Source organism: Myotis brandtii, unplaced genomic scaffold (genome assembly GCF_000412655.1).
Source record: "Myotis brandtii unplaced genomic scaffold, ASM41265v1 scaffold111, whole genome shotgun sequence".
NCBI lineage: Eukaryota > Metazoa > Chordata > Mammalia > Chiroptera > Vespertilionidae > Myotis > Myotis brandtii.
In genome coordinates this window covers 2,489,806-2,514,220 of record NW_005353789.1, presented here as the reverse complement: position 1 = coordinate 2,514,220, position 24,415 = coordinate 2,489,806, and the positions used below count along the sequence as shown (strand labels likewise).

The window sequence follows — 24,415 nt, the reverse complement described above, 5'->3', positions numbered from 1 at the left end:
TAGGGGAAAATTTGTTCTTCATAACATATTTTCTGAATGACTGAAATGTTTTCCCTGCTCCCTGGGGATTTAAGTAATCATCAAGATTTCATTTAGTCTATTTGTTTTAAAATCAAACTTTACATAGAAAGCTTTCCATTGTATGTTCTAATTCCTTTTGAAAACGTTCTGTGTGGGCCAGCACGAAGATGAACTTCCACTTACGACTCCCTGGGCACCACCTAAGCTGTCCCCCACCCCCACCCCACTCCCCAGAGTTGCCAAACTGTTGCAAGGGTATGACCGGCTGGTCTAAGTTAGTTTCCTCGATGAGGCCTTGGGTCATTGGATGCAGGTATTTTGTTTTCAGATGAAAACAAATAAATGTTCTGTCTTTATTCAGTAATCAAACTCCTAAAAAAAATCCAAATAGGTAACAGAAGACCTGGGTTCCTCTCCAAAATCCATTGCTAGCTAACTGGCTAACTTCTATGTTCCTTTGATTTTGCCTCTCTATAATTAGAAGTTGTTTATTCATGAAAGAAGCACTTACTGAGCACAGCTTAAGAGTTAAGCCCTGTGCTAGGGGCTGAAGAGTCTGGGGTTAATTACTACAGGGCCTTGTCTTTAAGGAGTTTATGGTCTTGGGAAGGAGCAACACTATGATGAAAATGGTAATGAGGCAGGGTCTGAACGGAAGGCTTGGGTTGTCATGACAAGCTTGCTTTAAGAGGTAGAGCCTGCGCTTTGTCTTACAAGACAAATCTGGAATTCAAGGAGAGCAAAGGTGGATGATGGCATGTCAGGGAGAAGCAGCAGCAGGTACAGAGTCCTAACAGGTGTGCAAAGGGGAGTAGGGCTTGTTCAGAAACTCGCCTGACTTCTAAACCCCTTTTCAATTCACAGATATTACAACTCTAGAAGATTCAAAATCAGATTATATTTGCCATGGCAAATCCTAAATAGATTGCAGTAGATGTATCCCCAACAAGGAAAATCCAAGCTTGTGTCAGTGCCAGCAAACTGAGAAAACAGCACCACCTATTGGTAGTTATATTTTGGCATCAAAAATATTTCTTTGGGAGGAACTGGAAATCAAGCCCTTTGTAGTTCTTTGCAAGGGATATATGAGGTTCACCTCTCACACCCTCCTTACCATAAGGACATCTTCCTGTAATAGTCCTGAATTATGACCATCTATCTCCCAGTCCCACAGAAGGGTCTCAATATCAAGCTAGACACTGAGAAAATCATGACTTGTATTGGCTTGGATTTTTCCTCCCTTCAACTATCACCTTTATATCTCATTCTCATCTTTGACACTGGAAAGGGGAGCCCTAATATCTTGGCAGGAAGCCCCTCAAGTATTTGCAAACAATTCTCATGCCATTGTTAAATCTTTCTTTCCTCTAGTCCATGATTTTCTATTTTGGCAACTCAAACTTGTACAGACATTTCTAGACTCTTCAGTATCTTGATAACCTGCCTATTTAGTCTCTTCTATAATAACCTAGTTAAAATGAGAGCACCCAGAATTAAGTATGTAACTCTAGATATTATTGGATTGGTGTGGTATACAGTTAATGTTTCCTAGTACCCAAAGACTATAAACAGCTTAAAAATGCATCAGCTATTATTTTGTAACCTGATAAAAACCATTTGTTTATATTATTATCATGTCACTTTGTTCTTATTAATCAAAAATTATACCTCAGGTTTCAGATTCAATAATTCCAAATGAATATATATCAGAAGAATAGAAAAAGTGAACACTGACGCATTTTTAATTCACTGTTTAAACATAGATATCTATGCTACAACTCATGGGGAAGAGAGAAGCCTATGGCAAAACTCTACTTACTGAGTATGGGAAGATACTCATTTGAAAAGTTAAAATAGCATACCCCAAAAATAAAAAAAATAATGAGAATACAGTGGGGCCTTGACTTACGAGTTTAATTCGTTCCGAGACTGAGCTCCTTAAGGAGCTCAGTCTCGGAACGAATTAAACTCGTAAGTCAAGGCCCCACTGTAACTGAATAGATATTATTGCATATTTTTCCTTGCAGGGAGGTATGTTCTCACTCTTATTTATACCTCCATACTCATTTGATCAAATCCATGAAACTCTCACAGTAATGTTTTTGTCCATTGTAAATACTAAGTATTTGTTGGGTTGTTTTGAGGGAAAGAACATTGACTTGCACAGAACTTAAGTGCTTTAAAGTTAGAGAAATCAAGGAATGTTTTGTGGAATGGTTGAGATTTCAAGCTTCTTGTTTTAAAAAGTGGGGAGGAGGGAATCTAGAACAGGCAGAGATAGTGAGCCCCCTATCTTGGGTGGAAATAGGGGGAGCAAAGGCATCAAGTGCTGGGCATAGGACACCTTATTTTAGGAGCTAAATGTTTATTGATCATTCCTTTTCTGAATGTAGGCAGCTTAGATGTCTGTTATGACTTCAAGTAACTAGGTTAACACAGAATATTTTTCTAAGTTTCTATTCAAAACATTGGAAATATTGCTTATGCAAGAATTCCCAGATATCCAGCATTGCATACTATTAGAATGTGCTCCTTCCATTCCCTCCCCAACACTCCCTTTTTCCTTCATTCTTAAAAGTCTGGTTCAGAATTACCTCCTCCCTGGGTATGAGCAAAGTTCCTCTTCTTAATGGGCAAAGTTCATTGCTCCCTCCTCTGTGCTGTAAGAACATAGTTAACACCTTTGACAGCAAGTAACATCATCATGGCATAGCTACCTGCATATTGCTTATTAATTTACAATGTGGGTAGCAGCTGGCATTTGTGTAGCCCCGAGACCCAGCCCAGGTTCCAGCACCAGTAGTACAAAACTCATATTTGTTAAGTGAAACATTTGTTTTGCTTTGGTTCCTGTTGTTGGTTGTAGTGAATGTTTGTGTGTAATATACAGATAACACAAAGCTGGGTATATAATCTCTATGCCATGAAAGCACTATTGCTAAATGACCCATTTAACTTCATTTTAGAGCAGTTTGTTGGTCTTAGGCTTTCGGTTGCAGATGGAACCAATTAGGTGTTACTGGAAGAAAAATTAAAAAGTAATCACCAATATTATCTTTATCTAATAAGTCTTTGATAAGGAAAGTATGTTGCATTCCAAGAAGGGAATTTTTTGTCCAATTTACTTTTTGGTTTACATATTCATGGTTAGCAAAATTCCAATTTTTCACTGTCTTTGGGGTAAAAAAATATGACCTTTTTTTCCCTTTGGACTATATGACTACTAAAACTGGTGGTTATTCTAGACAACCACTGTCCAATGGAAATTTAATTTAAGCCACAAATCCAAGCCACATATGTAATTTTTAAATTTTGGTGGCCACATTTAAAAATATGAAAAGCAACAGGATAAATTAATTTTAATATATTTAAAATGTTCTGCACCCAATTCTGAAGGGGGAAGGGTTCCCCACACCAATAAGCAGGGCCTGTGAGAAATCAACTCAATTCTGATGCTATATACCTGGAGACAGCATCGGATTCCACAGAAAGGGCTCTGTCCCACAAGACCACCCTCCACTAAATGCAAGTCCAGGTTGTTACCTATATTTCTGACCAACTGGCTACATAACTGGAGGCTTTTATAACCCTTTCTCCCCAAATATTCACGTGTTCACCAATCTGGAAGCTCTCCAAACCCTGTTTTTTTGGAGGGTTTATGGAGGCTTCATTATATAAGCATGATTGATGAATCATCAACCAATGGTGATAACTTCAACCTCCGGGTCCTTTCTCCTCCCCATATAGATCAGGGAGTAGGACTAGAAGTTCTAATCCTTTAACCACTGGGTTGGTTCCCCTGGCAACCAGACTAGAGCTTTATCTGACCTCCTAAAGTCACCTCATTCACATAACAAAAGACACCTTATGGTTCTCAACACTGAGGAAATTCCAAGTGTTTTAGGAGCTCTGTGCCAGAAAAGGGAGGAAGACCAAATATACATATAGCCTATACTAGAGGCCCGGTGCACGAATTCATGCATGGGTGTGGTCCAGCCAGCACCCATGGGGGCTGATTGGGCCAGGCTGGTGGGGGGAGGGGATGCGGGAGGTTGGCCGGCCAGCCCTGCCCCCAATTTGGCCGGGGCCAGCCTGGGGGAGGGGCCGCCCCCTGATCAGGCCGGTTGGCCAGCCGCAGTGCTTGTCATAGCAACTGGTTGTTCTGGTTGTTCCAATCACTTGGCTTTTATATATCTATAATAATAAAAGTGTAATATGCTAATTAGACCGACATCCTTCCGGATGAAGCCACGGCAGTGGTGGCGGCCGAGCACCTTGCACGAATTTAGTGCATAGGGCCTCTAGTATAGATAATAAAAGGGTAATATGCAAATCAACCGAACGGTAGAATGACTGGTCACTATGATGTGCACTGACCACCAGGGGGCAGACGCTCAATGCAGGAGCTATCCCTTGGTGGTCAATGTGCTCCCACAGGGGGAGTGCCGCTCAGCACAGCAGTGGTGGTGGGAGCCTCTTCCACCTCCACGGCAGCACTAAGGATGTCCAAGTGCAGCTTAGCCATCAGTTGGATATCCCCTAAGGGCTCCCAGACTGCTAAAGGGTGCAAGCTGGGCTGAGGGACCCCCCTCCCCCTGAATGAACAAATGTCGTGCACCAGACCTCTAGTCTTATTATAAATTAACATACTCACAATATTGAACTCAGTACATCCAAATATCATTTCAACATGTATTCAATATGAAATAGATTCATGTGATATTTTACATTCAATTTGTACTAAGTCGTCTGAATCCAGTGTGTATTTTATACTTACAAAACGTCTCAATTTGACTTTAAGTGGCTAATCACTGATACTGAGCAGTATAGTTCTGGCTAGCTAACACTCATTGCATTTTTTTTTACATGCTATGTGCTATACCTGCATTCTTTCAATTTCTTCTCACAACTCTGCAGTTGATACTACTGTACTCATTTTACAGGTGAGCAAACTGAGACTTCAAGAGCTTAGGTTATTTGCCTGATGACAGCAATTGGGCAAGGTGGAGTTGGGACTGGGCTATAGGGTTTTAACTTCAAAACAATGTTCTACATTAAAATGAAAACCATCAGAAGAGGCCATGTCTCAGATTTCGGAGACATTTGTGGGAAGATACTGAAGATTAGACACAGGGGTGGAGGCGGGTTAATAGCCGGTCACAAGGTGTCTGGAAACATGTTTGAAAGAAGGAAACATTTTGAAGCAAAATGTGGGGGAAAGGATCACCATTAATTTACCCATGAAGACACTACTGCCCATGCCCCTCAGAGTTCATTTCTTCCCTGCCCTGGTGTTTGTTTGGCAACTATTCAATTGCCACATTCTTAGACTGAATTCTCTTCCTTCCACTTTAAATGTCCATCTGCTACACAAAGTTTGGATAAAACTATATGCTATGGTGACTGGTCTGAATTAAGACCAGAGTCTCTGAACAACCCCGATGCCATGGAGGTCTGTAAAATATTATCCTGGTGTCATGGTGTATACACATGTGCACAAATGGCAGTTTCCTCCTTTTCCCTTCAAACAAGGTTAAAAATGAGTGAAATAGATTTCTCATTGCACTTCCCTTGTGCTTGGGGACTCAATGAACTCATTTTAAGCTTCCACGTCTTTATAAAAATATTTTGTTTTTACTGAAATATGTTTTTGATCAAGAACATAATTTCATGGTTGCGTGTATGTTTCTGAAACAAATATGTATATGGAACAAGTGCACAGAGGAGGGGCTCTGCGACCCATCCCAGGACTGGATTCTTGAGTCTAACCTCTAGACGGTCTTAAGAGAAGAAACCAACTTCTGTCCACACTAATCAATCTCCTACTCTCTTACATGCTCTCACTTTTGGATTTGAAGAATTGGAAATGCAATTGACCAGTTTAATTATCTTACATTCATGGAATGTCATAATCTTTAGACAAACTCTAAGCAGCATTAATTCTTTATGACACTTTTGAATGTTTAGCTTATTTTTCAGATATGTTATCTGAATATTGATATATATGGTCTTGCTTACCTGCTGTTATCCTGCAGACTAATGTTTATGTGGCAGGTAGAAGATATCCCCATAATACAGTTAAACCAACACTAATGACAACAATCCTATCTAATAAAGAGGGAATATGCTAATTGACCCTCACAACATTGCAAAGATGGCGGCACCCACAGCCAATAAGGAGGGAATATGCTAATTGACTGTCACGCCCTCAAAGATGGTGGTGCCCACAGCCAGTTGTGGGCGACCAGGTCAGCAGGGAAGGGCAGTTGGGGGGTATGAGGCCTGCAGGGAAGGGCAGTTAGGGGTGACCAGGCCAGCAGGGGAGGGCAGTATGGGAGGACAGGGCCAGCAGGGGAGGGCAGTTTGGGAGGACAGGGCTGGCAAGGGAGGGAAGTTAGGGGCAATGGGCCAGCAGGGGAGGGCAATTGGGGACGACCGAGCTGGCAGGGGAGGGCAGTTGGGGGCCATCGGGCTGGCAGGGAAGCAGTTAGGCGTCGATCATACTGGCAAGTGAGTGGTTAGGGGGTGATCAGGCTGGCAGGCAGAAACAGTTAGGGGAAATCAGGCAGGCAGGCAGGTGAGCATTTGGAAGCCAGCAGTCCTGGATTGTGAGAGGGATGTCAGACATCCCGAGGGGTCCCAGATTGGAGAGAGTGTAGGCTGGGCTGAGGGACACAACCCCCCAGTGCACGAATTTTGTGCACTGGGCCTCTAGTAATTTATATTTAAGAAACACTTATTAGACTTTTTTAAACTGCTTTACACACATCTCATTTAATTCTAATGACAGGAGAGGTAGGTACTGTCTCCATTTTATAAATGAGCACACCAGCTTGTCTAAAGTTGCTAACCAGGACTTGAATTAAGGTGAGTCTCATTCCACCAGTGCTTGTAATGAGGCTGCCTCAGATAATTACAATACTGCACTACTACAATACTGTGCCAAACTTATAGGAAGAGTTCTTGGTAGCCTCATAATCAATGGTGATATATACACAATAGGAGATCACTTAGCAATAAAAAAGAATGTTATCTTGCCATTTATAACAACATGGATGGACCTAGAGGGTATTATGCTATGAAATAAGTCAGGCAGAAAAAGACAAATACCATATGATTTCACTTATATATATGGAATCTATAAAACCAAAACAAATGAATAAACAAAATAAAACAGAAACAGATGCATAGATATAGAGAATAAGGTGGTGGTTGCCAAAGGGGAGGGTGGTGGGTGATGAATTAAATAATAAATAAATAAATAAATAAATAAACAAACAAACAAATAAAAATTTTAAAGGGGAAATGATCATGGCAAATGTCTCCCCTGAGGGAGGGCAGAGGCAATATCATCCTATATAATAAAAGGCTAATAGACTGAACAGTGGAATAACCAAACAACTGAACAACTGGTTGCTATGATGTGCGCTGACCACTAGGGGGCACATGCAGAACATGGCAGGCGTCGGCCACGGCGAGATGGTGAAGCAGGTTAGCAGGGGCTCCAGACCAAGGCAGGGCACTGGTAACTGTCATCATGGTGAGCCTCTGGTGGTTACCAAAAATTATTTGCTCACACACACCATGGTCCCACCTGGTGCTCACATCTGCTGCCAGCACCAGAGCCACTGCTTGCACCTGCTGCTGGTGCCTGGCGCCGGCCCTCGATCACTTGGCGCAGTCAGTGGGTGTGAGTGGCAACTGATGGCCCCGATTGTCCCTGAGGGCTTCTCCACCTCCCCCTGCTCCTGAGGGGCAGTCGGGGCAGCAGCCGCTACTCGCAGCTGCTGCTGGCGCCGACCCCAATTGCTCCTCATCATCAGCAGGTGAGAGTGGGGTTGGCGCCATCAGCTGGTGTTTGTGGTGGCAGCGGGAACAGCAGGAGCAGGGCTGCCAGCAGACAGGGAACCAGGGGCCGCAGTGGGAGGGGCAGGGTGGGGGTGTGGAGGATGGGCCAAGACCCGCCCCTGTGCCCACCATAGCCACTCAGCCCACAGTTCCTTTCAAGGTGCACAAATTCGTGCATTGGGTCCCTAGTTATAATAATAATAATGCTAAACCAAGTTGTTTAAATATATAAAAGATAGTTGATAAAACACAATTTAATGGCATTTGATACTTTCACAAAGTTGTGCAACCACCAAGTCTATCTAATTTCCAAATGTTTCTATCATTCCAAAGCAAAACCCCACACCCATTAAGCAATTTCCCCATTCTTCCACACCTCCAGCTTCTGGCAAACACCAATCTGCATTCCACCTCATGGATTTACCCATTCTGGATATTTCATATAAATAGAATCATACGCCACCTTTTATTTCTGGCTTCTTTCATTTACCATAATGTTTTCAAGTCTCACCTACACAGTAGCATGTATCATTCCTTTATATGGCTAAATAATATTCCATTGTATGGATATACTCATCAGAAACAGTTCTGTTTCTTTCCTTGCCATTCTCCTATTATAAACATGCATGTACATGTACTTGTTTGAGTACCTGTTTTTAATTATTTTGGCTATATACCTAGAAGAGGAATTGTGGGGGTACATGATATTTGTATGAATAACTTTTTGAAGAACTGCCAAACCATTTTCCACAGCAGGTGAAGCATTTTACATTCCATCCAGCAATGTAAACGGATTCCAGCTTCTCCACATCCTTGCTAACACTTGTTATTTTGTTTTTTATTATTATAACCAGCCTAGTATGTGTCAAATGGTACCACATTGTGGTTTTGATTTACATTTTCCTAATAACTACTACTGATGTTGAGCATCTTTTCATGTGCTTGTTGGCCCACTATAGATCTTCTGAATAGAAATGTCTATCCAATTCCTTTGTCCATTTTTATTGTTCTGTTTGAATTTTTTTTTAATTTAAAACAACACAAATGTATTGTTTCACAGTTGTTGAGGTCCAAAGTCTACAATGGGTAAGACAGGGTGCATGCCTTCTGGATGGTCCAGAGGAGGGTTACTGGAAAGGGGACCTGACCCTTAGAAGGTCTCCCTGGGGTGGACCAGTAGTGTATGGGTTCTTGACTTTGAGCAGAAAAAAGTTCACAAAAGGAGTCCAGGTGAATTTTAGAGGGCATTTATTAAAGCTGAGGACAGTGAAACAAGGAAGGGCCTAAGGTAACAGGAGAGGGATTAGGTGGGGCTGCTTTGGCTCACTAAGAAGTCAGAGAAAAGGGGGCTTTGGTGACAGGTTCAGAGGGTTTACCTGGGAGGAACTGCCACTTCACATTGCTTCCATGGTCCCTTCTTGTTTGACTTTTTGTTGTTGAGTTGTAATTTATATATTCTGATACTATATTTAATCAGTTATATGATTTCAAAACATTTTCTCCATTCTATAGGTTGTACAGACTTCCTTAATAATGTCCTAGGACACACAAAAGTTTTTAATTTAATTTTGATGAAGTCTAGTTTATCTATTTTATCAATTTATCTATTTTTTTCCATTTGGTTCTTGCCCTTTCAGTGTCATATCTAAGAATCCATCTCCAAATCCAAGGCCATGAAGAGTTTACCTTTTTGTCTTCTTCTAAGAATTTCATGATCATAGCTCTTATATTTAGGTCATTAATTCATCTTGAGTGAATTTTTATACATGGTGTGAGGCAAGGGTCCTGTTTGCTCCTGTTTACTCTCTTTTTTTTTTCCTTCCTAGGAAACCTTGAAAGCAAGGGACTGCATATTTTTAACCTGACTTCTTTAACCAAGTCTGAAAACATTTTATCTGCCGCACTGTATTTCTATATTGGAGAGCTGATTAACATCAGCCTGAGTTGTCCAGGATCAAGAAGATGCTCACATCATGCTCCGAGGAAACATATTCAGATTGATATCACTGCATGGATCCTCAAATCCAACAGAGACCAAAGTCAACTCCTGGGTCATCTTTCGGCAGACGTGGGCAGACCTCATCGAGACCTTGTGTCTTGGCTGTCTAAAGACATCACTCAACTCTTGAGGAAGGCTAAGGAAAGTGAGGAGTTCCTCTTAGGATTTAACATAACCTCCAAAGGACACCAGCTGCCAAAGGAGATGTTATCCTTTCCTGACCCTTATATCTTGGTATATGCCAATGATGCTGCCATTTCTGAGCCGGAGAGTGTGGTATCAAGCTTACAAGGTCACCGAAATTTTCCCACTGGAGCTGTGCCCAAATTAGATAGCCATATTAGGGCTGCCCTTTCTATGAAACAGAGGAAGAAGCGTTCTACTGGGGTCCTGCTCCCTTTGCAGAACAATGAGCTTCCTGGGGCAGAATATCAGTATAAGGAGGATGGGGTATGGGAGGAGAGAAAGCCATACAAGACCCTTCAGACTCAGCCCCCTGAGAAGAGTAAGAACAAGAAGAAACAGAGAAAGGGACCTCACCAGAAGAGCCAGACGCTCCAGTTTGATGAACAGACCCTGAAGAAGGCAAGAAGAAAGCAATGGATTGAACCTCGAAATTGTGCCAGGCGATACCTTAAGGTGGACTTTGCGGATATTGGCTGGAGTGAATGGATTATCTCCCCCAAGTCTTTTGACGCCTATTATTGCTCGGGAGCATGCCAATTCCCCATGCCAAAGGTAGCCATTGTTCTTTGTCCTGTTCTTCCTATTTCCATAGAGTCATCAAGACACATCGACTAAGTTGTGTGTTTTCATTTGAATAGGCACCTGGGTGCTTATTTATTGCATTCTAAAGTGTAATAGGTAATATGGCTATGCTTTGTTTTTCTTTAATGGTTGTTAAATTAATAAGAAGTCAGTATTGGTACAAAGAGGGATATGAGAAAAATATGTGTAAAATATGTATTTTTGTGTGTGTATGTTGCTTCCAAACATAGTGCATATTCAGCTACATGGCCTATTCAGCTATGTGAATCTACACCTGCCTACAATCAGCAAATCCCAAATGGTGGAAGGCTGATCTTGGAGCGGGTATTCAGAGAATGAGTGGTTGTCATGGGAACATATGGAAGGACTAATTGGATTGATGTCCTAATGCAGAATATTTTTTGATAAATAGTCTCTTTTGAGATGAATTATTCCCACAGGAGTCAGGATCAGGGTTGGGCCAGGTAAACTCACCTCATGAAATCCACCAGATGGTTATTCATTTGCTTCCCTGATACACATCAAAAAGAAAGGAAGAATAGGATACAGTGACTCTGGGATCTTCTCCCAAGACTCATTTCAACCAATCAGAGTTTACCTGTGTCTCTTTCACAATCAATGGGGTCTGTACTTCATCATATCAGTCCTCAGTATTCTGACAAATATATTTTCAGAAGCCTCCCCAGCCCCACCCCCATCTTGCACACAAGTTCAAGTGACTGTTCTTTTTGAATTTATAGCCAGTAAAATACAGTGGGGCCCTCTAGCCTTCAGGTAAGCTTGTTGCTGCACTTTCATTCTTAGCTTATCACAGTTTGAATTCCTGTTTTACAATGGAAAGTGGTTCTAGGAATAGAATTCAGAGGAAGCATAGAGGTTTTGGTTTTGTTTTTCAAAACTTGAAGTGAATCAACTTTCGCTGTTGGATAAGAATGCAGAAAAAAATCCTTTACCTCAAAGAGTAACCAACTTCTGTTTATAGACTGTTAAAGTAGCATGTTCATATTTCATTCCTGTGATCATTGAGATGCTAAACCTACACACGCTTAAAGCAAAAGGCCCACAGATTGAACGAAGCCATGTCAGCCTCAGGGCAAGGAACTTGCTTGAAATTCCATTTTCTTGTTAGAATGTGTCAGAAGGACAAGCTTTCTACATCTTCTAAGACTTTCCCAAAGAATTTTTTTTTGCAGATTCCACATTTTGTAAACCCAAACACAAAGTAAATATTATATACCTTTACAATTATAGAATAGCCTTATCTTTCCTAATATTCATAAAGGACATTTCACTGATCAAACAAACGTTGTTGGAACTGGGAAAGCATTTAAAACACACAATGATAGTGCCAAATGCAACAGGCAGCACTGAGTATTCTACAGAGTGCTTTGCTCTGTGGTGTTGAGAGACGAAATGGATTCAAGATCTGTCTCTGAACCCAGGGTGACTGATTCTAAGTGGGCCTCTGAGTCTTCCAAATAACCGCTCTCACTCTCATAGATGTGAGCTCTCGGGTAGCCTGGAGAAGGAGTTTTTCTCTGTCCTCCTGACTCCGGGTTTCAGGGCCTAGGGAGCCATGATAATGTGGAGTCAGTTAACTTTTCAACCCCTAACTCTGGAGACCTGGCCTGGTCTCTATCCCCCCAAATTACCCCATTTCTTATTGGCTCTGCCTGCTTTAACTGTTCAAAAACTTTGCTATTGCTTCAGCAGAAGTCTACCACAGTTCTCAGTGACCTAAAGGATAATAATTTAAACACTTATGAGGGCTAAGTTAAGCATAGTGGGGACATGTTTAAGGAGAGAAGTATGTTAGTGCAGCAGAATGATTAAATGTACATGCTTGGTCATAGCTGGGCTTCCTAACCTTAATGTGCCTGCAGCTCACCTGGGGATCATGTTAACATGCAGGACCTGTTCCAGTGGCTCTGGGGTAGAGCCTATGATTCTGCATTTCTAACAAGCTCGTAGACATTGCTAATGCTGATGGCCCAGAAGTCACGCTCTGAGAAGTAAATTTGAGAGTCAAATCCTTGGTTCCCCCTCTTACCAGATGTGTTAGTATGTTAGTTTTCTCATTTGTGAAATGGATACAATAATAAATACTAATAATAACGGTGTCTACATAATAAACACAGTGAAAGAAAGAGATGCTAGAGCACCTTGCACAAAGTAGGCGCTCCATGAATATTTGCTACTGATATTATTATTAATGGCCACTGCTGAGACTGGGGGGAACAGAAAATTACATGTAGGGGCTGAAGAAAGACCCCACAGGGAAAGGGATCAAGAGAGTAAAAGATGTCAGACAAGAGAAAGTTTTGTAACTGTTTCTAGTCCCTTTGTAAACATCACAAAGCTTAAATAGGATCCTCTCTGTGGGTTCAACAGCCCGGGAGCTCTTCCAGTAATGTTTCTTTGGAGAATAATAGAATCAGGAGAGCATCGATTGCAGCAACTGAACCCATCATAATATTTGTCAAAACTTGGAATGGCATCAGAACTCCAGGGAGACATAACAGGGATAAGTGTGGAGTTTTCTCCTTGAGCTTGAGATTCCCTTTGCCAAGTAGAGAGTGGAAGTTTGGCTGTTACATGGAGTTCTCAGTCTCTCATCACCTAGTGTGGATCTGCTGAACTTGTAAAGCATTCTGGTGGCTCCCTTTAAGGCTTTGTGGCTTTCAAGCGGTACAGTCACCGAAAGGATGGGAAACATAAAGCAATGTGAAGCTGCTCCATTAGGGATAATTAATCAGCGCCGCTGTTATCAGCACAATGTCCAACACGGTCACCAGAGTGAGCTGTTTAAATAGAAATATAGTCCAAGCAACAGAGGAAAATCAGGTCTCTGACCAGATCAGTGCAAACACATGTGGAATAACTGAAGCGCCAAAAAACTTTCAGACTTTAGATATACATTTTGCCCCAGAGAAAAGTCCTCCCAGGCCAGGACTGCTGGCCCTCCTCCTTTGTGGCCTCCCGAGTGAAAGCCTGCTCTATACAGCGGGGCTCTGTGTCTGCAAAAGTCGACAACCTGTTCTGTAATTCAGAACAGCTGTGTTCTGCCTTTCCCAAATTCCAGGCTTTGCCCTTTCACTGATTCCAATTAGATAGTTTCTGGGCTATCACACCCATGTGGGCTGGACTGGAAGAGTGTGGAGCAAAACCCCATGGCCCGGGTCAGGAATGAAGGCTCGTAGCTGATGACATACTCTCCCCTGCTAATGCATTTATAATCAAATTCAACTCCAGGACATCATACACAGCTTGGCAGGTGCGAGCGGGCCTGACCACTGCAGATTTCATTCGCAGGCATGGCAGTTTGGATTTTTCTGATTTCTAGCCCCTACAGCCAATCTGTTCTCCCAGGGAGAGACCCCTGGAATTCTGCCATGAGATGAAAAATACCCATGTAGCTAAAGCCAAGCCGTATGCCTTTGCTTCTCTTCTCACCACCTTCCCAAAGATGGAAAACAGAGATTTCAAATGAAAATGATTGAACTGTTGTTGCTGACAGAGATCCCAGAGAACCAACAAGGATTAGAAGAATGAAGTTATTTTTGCATGGAATAGTGCAAAAGCTAGGAATAGCAAAGACACAGAATTAGGCAGCAAAGAATCTATATACTTTGAACCAAACATCCTATACACTATAAAAAAATTCACATATAATGAGTTCACAATAACACACCCTCGATTAATTTCCTGAGTTTTCCAATTCCAACTGCTGTTCATAATTATGAATTCTAAAAATCCTAACTTTTGATGTACTGAGTTACCTAAGCAAAAAGAAATCACCTAAACTGATGAAGTCATGTGTCATCCTCATTAAATAGGGAGACTGGAGCCTGGTTGGTAGGGCTCAGTTGGTTGGAGCATCATCCTGTGCACCAAAAAGTGGCAGGTTCAATTCCCAGTCAGGGCACACACTCACATTGTGGGTTTGATCCTGGATGGGAGGCAACCAGTTGATGTTTCTCTCTCACATTGATGCATCTCTCTCTCTCTCTCTTTCTCTCTCTCTCTCTCTCCCTTCCTCTCTCTAAAATTAATTTAAAAGGGAGAGGTGAGGGAGACTGGGGAGGGAAATAACACAGATTTGCATTTGTGATTGATATATTTCCCCAACTACATAAAGAGTCATGAGAAATATGAACAGAACTCAAAAACAAACAAAAATGATAGAATGGCCATATGCTTCAGATGAGCAAATTACTGCATGGATCTTTTGTGGGTGACATAATCATTCCTGGTAATGGCAGCTTGATCAGAGGATTCCCCAGTGAGAAAAAAAAGGGGGAAACTCCCAGGAAAACTGAGTGGTTCCTGATAAGACATACCAGCCTAGAATCATGGGTTAGAGCTGAATTCCCTGAGCCCACCAAAGACTGCTCACTGTTTCTGAATCTATCGCTTGTGAGTTAGTTTTAAAAAGGATAGGAATGTTCCTAGGGAACACCCATGAATATTTTCCATATCTACTCCGGGTCACTTGAACCTTTTGTTTTTGTTGTTGGGAATTATTTCCATAGAAATAGGTAAAATGGAGGGTATGCTATTTCTTATAAGTTTTTCATCCACTTCGTATTTATTCAGCCTAAAGCATGCCCGGTCGCAGGCACCAAGGAATAACAATGCAGAACAGTGTTTATCATGCAAGGCCTCATCTACTTAAGTAGATCCACTTCCTATGAAATGTAAATATTATAAAAGCCATTAAAACACTAACAATAACAGAATAATGTTGGGAAAACCTATCCAATAAAAAAAAACTCTTTAGGGGCATTATCATAAGCTGTTTGGATGATTTCTCTATAAATCAATAGAGAAAAGTAAATGACTATGAACGTTTTCTTTGGGAATTACTGATACTGGTGAAATAAACAGTGGCCCATTGACCTCTATTGTACAATACCCACTGCGGTTTGTGTCAATTACACAGGTTTTATTGATGTTGGAGAGCACATGACATATCAAATAGAACAACATGAACTTCCTCTCTTTAAAGGGGAAATAGCTTTCTTTGCAAAGCTAATTAATTGAAAGGTAGCCTTCTTTTTAGCACATCCTTAAAATATCTAGGAAGAGAGAGTAAGAAACAGTTGCCCATCAAGACTAATTTTTAAAAAAATTATGCCTATTCACAATGACATTGAAGTATAACATATGGGTAACTGTTTTCATTAAAATTGAAAGATGGCATGAGACCAATCAGACTTCTTTCTCTGACGAAAAGAATTATTTTAGAAAATATATGGTATGCCATCTTTCTATATTATTTGCTTTTCCCTGGACTTGTATATACCCTTAACCTTTTAACTTTTTCCAGTTTCTCATACTGGGAGTTTTAGGAGCATGAAATTGAAAAATACAAATTCTTTGGGGCAGAGCCCCTGAACCATGAGAAACATGGTTCAAAATCCTGAATTAAAAAGCCAGAGTTTTGGCCTAAATCCTACTCCTGAATTCACACGTGATCTCTGGCAAGTTACCAAATTTCTGTTTTAAAATATGCTTAAAACAATACTGGATTCACCTGCATAAAGAAGACATTGGGGAGAACTAACGTTGAAAAGCGTGGCATTTCTCATGAAGTTCCCACCGCTCTGGCAGTACCTAAACACCCAGGGCTTGGAAAAGTGACTGCCTTTCAGTGCTAAGCAGAGCTGTATGGCACTCTCTAAACAAAACCACATGTTTCACATGGATGATAATGGTCTCGCTTGGCATTTTCTCAGGAATAGATTTTACCCAGGCTTCTTTGGTCAAACTTCTGACATCCATGGGAAAAATAGGTCCCCTAAATTATTCCCCTAGGATATGACCCACTCTTAAAATATTATTAACTCTACCACATTGAAGTGTGAACCCATGGTGCAACAGTGACCCCCAGTGGCCAATGGTGTGGTCTTCTTAACCCCAGTTTGTGCCTGGAAGGAGAGGTGAACAATTACATAGTGAAGTAATCGCCATCTCATTAATCCTGGTGGCAACTATTAAAGAAGTCAATGTCCCCTGACATGGTTATTTTATTTTAACAACAAAGTGTAAATATCACTATACTAGTAGCAATAATGCATCAATATTAAATAGGGTGCTTTTTGGGTTCTTTATGATTAGCATAAGATTTAGAACAAGTGGTTTTGTTGCAAGCCTATTATTGAAAACATCCTAGGATATATTAATCCCATTTGGGGACTAAGTTCTTTTTAATTAAAGGATTCTTGCTTAGATAACTGGATTCAAATCCTCACTCTACCACTTACTATCTACTTGACTTTTGACATGTCAGTTAAGCTTCTTGAGTCTATTTCTTTACCTGTAAAATGTAAGAAATCTTAGCTTTGTTGTGGGAATAGAGATACTACGTATAACATGCCTGATACGTAGCGGGCACTTAATAAATGATAACCACTTTGGTGATGGTGGCTTAGGAGACTGGCTGAATGTGTAACGATACCAGGGCTATATTAAACTGTCAAAAGAAATTCATAATGTATGCATTTTAATGATGAGGGGTGGAGTGGAAAAACTGTTTCATTTAACTTATGTGTTCTTCTCCGATTTATTTTCTAGTCTCTGAAGCCTTCAAATCATGCTACCATCCAGAGCATAGTGAGAGCTGTGGGGGTCGTTCCTGGAATACCTGAGCCTTGCTGTGTACCAGAAAAGATGTCCTCGCTCAGTATCTTATTCTTTGATGAAAATAAGAATGTGGTACTTAAAGTATATCCTAACATGACAGTAGAGTCTTGTGCTTGCAGATAACCCGGCAAAGAACTCATTTGAATGCTTAATTCAATCAGTTTATTTTTATGGACTTTTTTTTTTGCACTGCCAACTCATTTTATTCTAAAAGATTTATTAATAGTCAAAGGAGAATGAGCAAATAAACGGACAATTTCTACCAAGGAGAACTGGACCGTATTTGTTTCTGAATGTAACTAAAAGCAAAAATTTAGTAAATATGGACACCTATTTCTTATTTTTCAACCACATGAGGAAAATGATCATTCAAACTGTTTTTAGAAATGTGAGAGAACACGGTGATTTATTTTTGTAATGGGCTTTGAAACTAGATTGGAAAAACAATGATAGCTTATCATTTATCTCGACTCATAGAGAATAAAATAATTTCGTATTTTGAAGTAGGCTTATCGCCTTACATTCCTGAGCAACTCAGTAAGTGCTAAATAATCCCATCAGCTTTGATGTTTATCGTAAGGATTTTTGAGACTCTTGTTTACCTGTGCTTATCTGCACGTGGCATCATGTGACGAGTTGTGTGGAGAGTGTGTGCTGAGTGTTAGTGTATACGCATGTGTGTGTGCACACTGCCAGGTGCCTGTGCCCTCTGTGGGAAGGTTTGCCTAACATGGTTTTATAATTCAGTCTACACAGGATTCTTTGTTTTTTTAATGTTCTGGCAAGCACCATTCAATTATGAGAACTTTACCAAAAAAGGACAGAGTGGTCCAAGAGCATATGCAGAGAGTTACCACTTGGCCCAGCCATTTAATTGGAAATACGGTTGTTTTCATTTCATGGCCTCCCAGAAAAGGAAAGCAGCAACCTAATTTTCCAAAACCCAGATGTAATTCCTCTTCTATACCCCTTTTCCACAAGTGCTTTCATTTGTTCTTTTAAATTGAATTCAAAAATCCTTCCTGAAGTCATTAAATTTTTAGTTCTCTTGTTATGCTTTTACTTGCTATAAAGTAATCAATAGATACTGAGGCTCAAAAACTTGTGGGATATTGGAGATTTCCTTAAGTGAACAACGTAATTGCAATCACACGTTCATTATCATTCTTCGACCACATTAAGGACTTTTTCACATGGACCAAGGATTTGACTCAGAAGTGGAAGTTATTCTTTAGCAAAAGTCACTAAAAATTATCCATCAAGAAAGGGAGTCAAATATATAAACACTTTGTGTGTTTTTTCCCATTTCCATTTGTCAAAAACATTCTCCTTTATACTTTTGCCCGCGTTTATTGTCTCAAAAATCTTTCACTGGCTATATTTACCAATGTGAAAACATTCAGAAATTGTTACACCCCATGGATTGTTGTTGATGTTTTATCTGTGGTTAAATTAATGCTCATCTTAGTTGAATCTCACCTGATGAGAGACAACTAAGCTATTTCAGAGGCTGTGAAGTATTAGAAGACAAGGAGTTTTGTTCTGTCTCTGACTATAGCTGTCTATGGTGGTTCATCATTTAATAAATGTTTATTAAGCATCTACTTTGTAAAAGACACTGTGTTAGCCATGTGTCTTTAGTGTCTAAAATGAAGAGGCTGTCTAGCTGAGCTGCAAAGCCCTTCTGGTACTGAAAATTTAGGTTTATAATATTAGATATTTCATTTAATGGATGACCATGAGATTTTAAAACACTGCAAATATCTCTGTTCATAAACCAAATGCAAAGCATTCTTTGCCTCACTGCTGGGAGTGTGGAATTCCCTGCATAAGTGGTGCTTCTATCTTATTGGAAACCCTTTTAAAGAAAAGTACCATGAAAAGCAGCTCTCTGATACTTTGGGAATTCACAGAGGTTGGTGCTCATGTGTGTTAACTCTGTGAAGGAGACATGCCAGTTCTAAATAATAAATTAAGTTCTGGAGCTTGAGTTACTATGTTGCTTATAGTTCATTTGTTTGTTCTGGTAGCATAAAGTTTAAAGATTCAAAATGAGCTAGGTGATGAAATTACTTTTTAAAAAAATTTATTAAAAAATTGAAAGCAAAATTATATATAGAAGCAAGCCAGCATGTGGCCACCATATCCCTGTCACACCATTTTTAAATAAAGAAAACTTCTGTTTCATTGGTAGAGTTGATGAAGTTTTTAATTAGTTTTTTCTAGATGTAGTTCAACCAAACCTCTAGTAACTCCCAGTATTACTTCTCAGTCTTCTTCTATCCAGATGTTTCTTTATTGCCTTTCTTAATTGGAATTGGTGCCTACTTACTACTAATTAAGCCCTAAAATGGCCAATTTATATGACAAATCGTAGTGAAAGAGTTTGGGTAGTCTCTTGGCAATCAAAAAAGTTTTTGACTAGTAGTTATTTTTGGGTGGCCACGTAACCATCATTTTACTACTACATTGAGGACATATTATGGTATCAACAGGAAACGTTTTAGTCCCAAAGAATAAAGGAAGATTACTTTCCAGTAGTGGGGGTTGAAGTAAATGAGTTAATATTTTAATTAATAAAAATTTACTTGAAATAGTTTGAAAATTAAGTGACTATTTCACAATTGGTTAGGTACTAGTGTCTGTGTAACTACTACATAGACTTTTTATAAGTCTCCTGATATAAAAGTGGGAGTGGTGAAAAGAGAAATTACGGTATAATGCCATTTCCTAAGTCATGCATCTGTCTCTCTGTCTCTCCCCCTAACCCTCCTCTCACTCCCGATCTCTGTTTGTCTCTGTCTGGTCCCTGTCTGTCTGTCTCTATTTCAACTCCCAACCACCCCCACTTCTAGATGTGAGACACACAGGTACAAACAGTCACTTAAAAATGATTTTTTATCAATAATCACTCTCTTGAATTCAAATTCAGGAGCTGCCAGTGTCAATATAGTATTTTCAAAGTATTTTTTACCATAACCTGTGTAAATAATATACAATTACAGGATTTGGGGGTTATAGAATTGAAACTAGAAGATTGGGTTCCCCAGATCGCAGAACTACAATATTCCAGATCCATTTTTACATTTACCTAGCTACATATTAACTGCTGATCATATATCCAATAAGATAAGATTTTTACCTTAATGTTTCTGAAAAACTCTTCTTGTCCATTTAATATTTTCATAGACAATCATATGTGCATAATACCATTATCAGTCTGACAAAAAAATTTTATATAATCAGTTTATATAATTCAGTTTAGTCTTTCTGCTTTCACTGTTTTCTGTGCTAACACATAACTAATGTTTGAATGTTGACTTCTTGTTGAATCAAAGTTGGGTTAAAGAACAGCTGTGCACACCTGATATGTAAGATTAAATATGAGATTAAATAGGAAATCTTGGGTAGGTCTGACTTCTCTGTATAGCCTTTTTTCCCCTTGAGAATTGTATTTTAATGTAGTTTATAGGTAACTAAATGGTCTCCCTTTTCTAAGAACCAAGCCTTCCTCTCAGCTTTCCACTTAGTTTCTGTAAATGTTTTAGTTGAGAATTTAATGCTTGTACAGTGAGTGGCAATTTAAAAAATATATATTATATATGTATATGGAAAAACTTTAAAGATGCTTTTAATTTATTTAATGATTGTTGCCTTCCTATAATGGTAATAATTTTCATCCTTAGATGGTGAGAACAAGCTCTTTTACTCTAGTTATTACATGCAAAATGAAATTTGGTTTTTGTATTTTTTTCCCGCCAAATCCACTAAAGGGGCGCATTGCAGTGAAACTGTGAAGGACGCTTCACTACTGATGTATAAGCTTGGCTGATCTGTATTCTTTCCTCCAGTAATGGAGAGTTTTTTATTATACAGTATGAAAATAAAGACTGCTTAACTGAACATTTCCCCAGAGTTGAACATTTTTAAATTCAAATGATATCATGAATGGAGTATCATGAATGGTCCATCATAATTTACTATCAACATAACATGATTAACACTGTGGAATAACGTTGAAATACACACATACGGGGGAAATCCTGATGTCTTCCAAAATTCAGAAGTCCAACTTTAATCATTTCTCTCTTTTCTCTCTCTCTCTCTCTCTCTCTCTCTCTCTCTCTCTCTCTCGTCTAACCACAAACTCCACATTTCCTACTTGGAGATATTTTGTGTGTGGGGGGGGGGGGGGGGGTTCTGGATGCCTGACTCACTATTTTAAATATAACATTATTTAATCAGTCATTGTTACTATTTTTTAATGATAAGCATTTAAATTTAATAAATATGATCATTGAGATGTATTTGGCCCTTTTTTTGGCCTATGGCTTTCACTTTCAAAAAGTGACCTGAGGTTAAGAAATAAAATACACTTTTCTATTATTTTCACTCATTTAATCTATCTCTGTTAGATTTATTTATACTGTGATGCTTAATTAAAAACCATAGCAGTTAGGAACTATAAAGGAGATCATTTTGAGCATATTCCTTAGCCTCTCCATGCCCCATTTATCTTGCCTGTAAATTGGGGCAATCAACTTCCTGCTTTATAGGCTGGTTACAAGGTTTAATAAAATAATCCATGTAAATTACTTTGCCAAGTTCCTAAAACAGAGTAACAACTTCATTACCATCAATTATTATTAGTGTCTAATCTAGTCTTTCTATTTTCCAAATAAGGACATTTAGACATGCTATTTAGATGTCTACACATCAAATCCTCCACTAAAAACTGGCTCCAACAGGGATGGGTTCCTTCACACAGAACAGTGATGAGCATCTGACAGAAGCTGGCAAAGCTGGGGGGTTACCCAGGAGCAAAGCTGGGGGGAGGGCTGTAACCACTGCCCACCAGGCACGTGAACAAGTTTTAAAACCCAGAGTTCAGAGAGAGAAGAATGAATCAGACACCAAGAGCACTGGGCCTTACAGAGTAAGAAGAGCTGCCCTGATTCCTGATGGTATCCCAGTTTCTGTTCCTGTCTTTTGTAAGAGAATAAAGAGCCATCAACAGAGGGGGAAACAGGATGTGTCTTCTACTCTTCCCTCTAGCAAGCTGGGCAGAAGTTGAGCCCACTTATGGACAGGTAAGGAATGGGGTAAAAGTGACTCCCCTAACATAAATTGTGATATGAACTGTCTTCTATCACTTAAAAAATGTTTTTATTGATTTTTTTTTTTTTAGAGAGAGAGAGAGAAGAAGGGAGAGGGAGAGAGATAGAAACATCTGATGAGAGAGAAACATCAATGAGCTGCCTCCTGCACGCCCCCTACTGGGAATCAAGCAGCAACCCTGTCATGTGCCCTGACGGGGAATCAAACTGTGACCTCCTGGTTCATGGGTCCTCATTCAACCACTGAACACCACACCGGCCAGATCTCCTATCACTTTTTAAACTATAATGAATATTTATTATGAATCTAAAAGAAGCAAACACGATATACAGTAATCATTTTATGTAGCGGTTGGAATTTGTTTTTGTAAGAATTTCCCTGCCCTGTTTACTGTGCCCATTTTCTCCAGGCTCATCAGAGGATGTGGAAAGGAAATGCACCTTTGGTTTCTCTCAAGTCCATAGCCACAGTTATCTGGGTATCTAAGCTGCAGTCTGTACGGAGAGAGGAGTCTATTCTGTGAGACAGTTGGACTGATAATTAACAAGGTTAGAATATGAAGCACACCCCTCCCCCACCCTTAATGTTGTCAATTTTAGTTTGGGACAACTTGGGTTTTACATTTTGTTCTCATTTCCTTCTGGGACATTGAAATACTGCTCTGAGGCCAATAAGAAATCCAGTTCTAGAAAAAGTTAAATCACGGAGTAGCAGGTATTTTCTTATACATTTCCTTCATTCCAGCACCATACCCAATCTCTCTCTCTCTCTCTCTCTCTCTCTCTCTCTCTCTCTCTCTTTCACACACACACACACACACACACACACACACACACACACACACAGATGCTGCCACCCCTGCTATGTCCCTGGAGCCGAGGGAGAGGTATGATTATATTCTAACCCCTTGACTCAAAATATGAGCCAACTGCATTTGCAGACTAAAAAACATGGGCAAATTGCCATCAGGTTACAGTCAAAACCAGTCCCCACCTCATGGGGGCTCAGGCCAGATGTGAATGCAGCAGTCCAGAGGTAATTATGTGTAAGAACCATGTGACAGAGCTTTTCCCAAAATGGGCTTATTTAAGAGAAACATTTTGGTGTTTATAGGACTTCAGCCCAGCTTTCTGGATATTTTCCATCACTATAAACACTGATATACATACACATGAACGTAAGTGGACTTTTAATATTGGGTCCAACATATGTAATCTCATTAAGTCATCTTCTTTGTTAGAAATGGGAGAAATTAATGATTCAATATCAAAATGTTGGCACTTGAAATATTCACATTGACAAATGCTGTATGGAAGCTGGAGTCCATACGCTGGCATCAATACCATGAATTAGGAAACTCTGAAGTATTAGTAATGTTTGTGTGATTTAATAACACAGGGGTAGACGGCTGGCCTGGCGAGGGGGCATGCATCCGCATCAAGAAATACCTGAGCAGTTTGGAGCTGTGCTTTCTACTTCCTTTGATCTGAAGCTCACTTTGTAACACTTCCAAGGGATAACAACATATTACAAAGAAAAGCTTCAGGTTTGATGGGTTGGGCTGAGAGCCTTTTAAAATTACAGTTGCCTCTTACATCATCATTTCCTCTAGCAGGGTATTATAGGAGTTGTTTTAAAATTTTACCCACTCCAACTCATTACAGAATTGAGATTTAGAATTCACTATAAAGATGAGATAGTTCTGCCTTAGAGCAGGCAGACTCCTTCCCTGCATTCTGCTTTGAACTACCTATTAGACATGAGAAAATGACCCCATGCTTTGAGAACAAGGGAGAAATCACCTGAACATGAGTATATTAATTCAAATTAAAATTTCATATTTTATTTATATTTAAAATTTTTAAAGAATCTGGGACCTTGTTACTATTTTTTTTCTCGGTTCTCTTGCAGCTTTCTGGAATAAAATCTGAATTTGTAAGAAGACTCAGTGGCCTTGAGAGTGGTTATCAGGTACATATAGATTATGGTCTATAAACCCGAAGTAGGATACAAAGG

At 39.8% G+C, this 24,415-nt stretch overlaps 1 protein-coding gene across 1 annotated transcript in view; it reads left to right on the top strand.

Moving 5' to 3' along the window:
- BMP3 (bone morphogenetic protein 3) overlaps positions 1 to 21,184 on the top strand; it is a gene marked incomplete at its 5' end in the record, with an annotated part of 29,237 nt that extends 8,053 nt beyond the window's left edge. Inside the window, 2 exons of the mRNA XM_005857457.2 lie at positions 9,696 to 10,606; positions 17,213 to 21,184. Coding sequence (XP_005857519.1) covers positions 9,696 to 10,606; positions 17,213 to 17,404 — 1,103 coding nt within the window. The remainder of the gene's footprint in view (positions 1 to 9,695; positions 10,607 to 17,212) is intronic.
- Between the last annotated feature and the right edge of the window lie 3,231 nt (positions 21,185 to 24,415).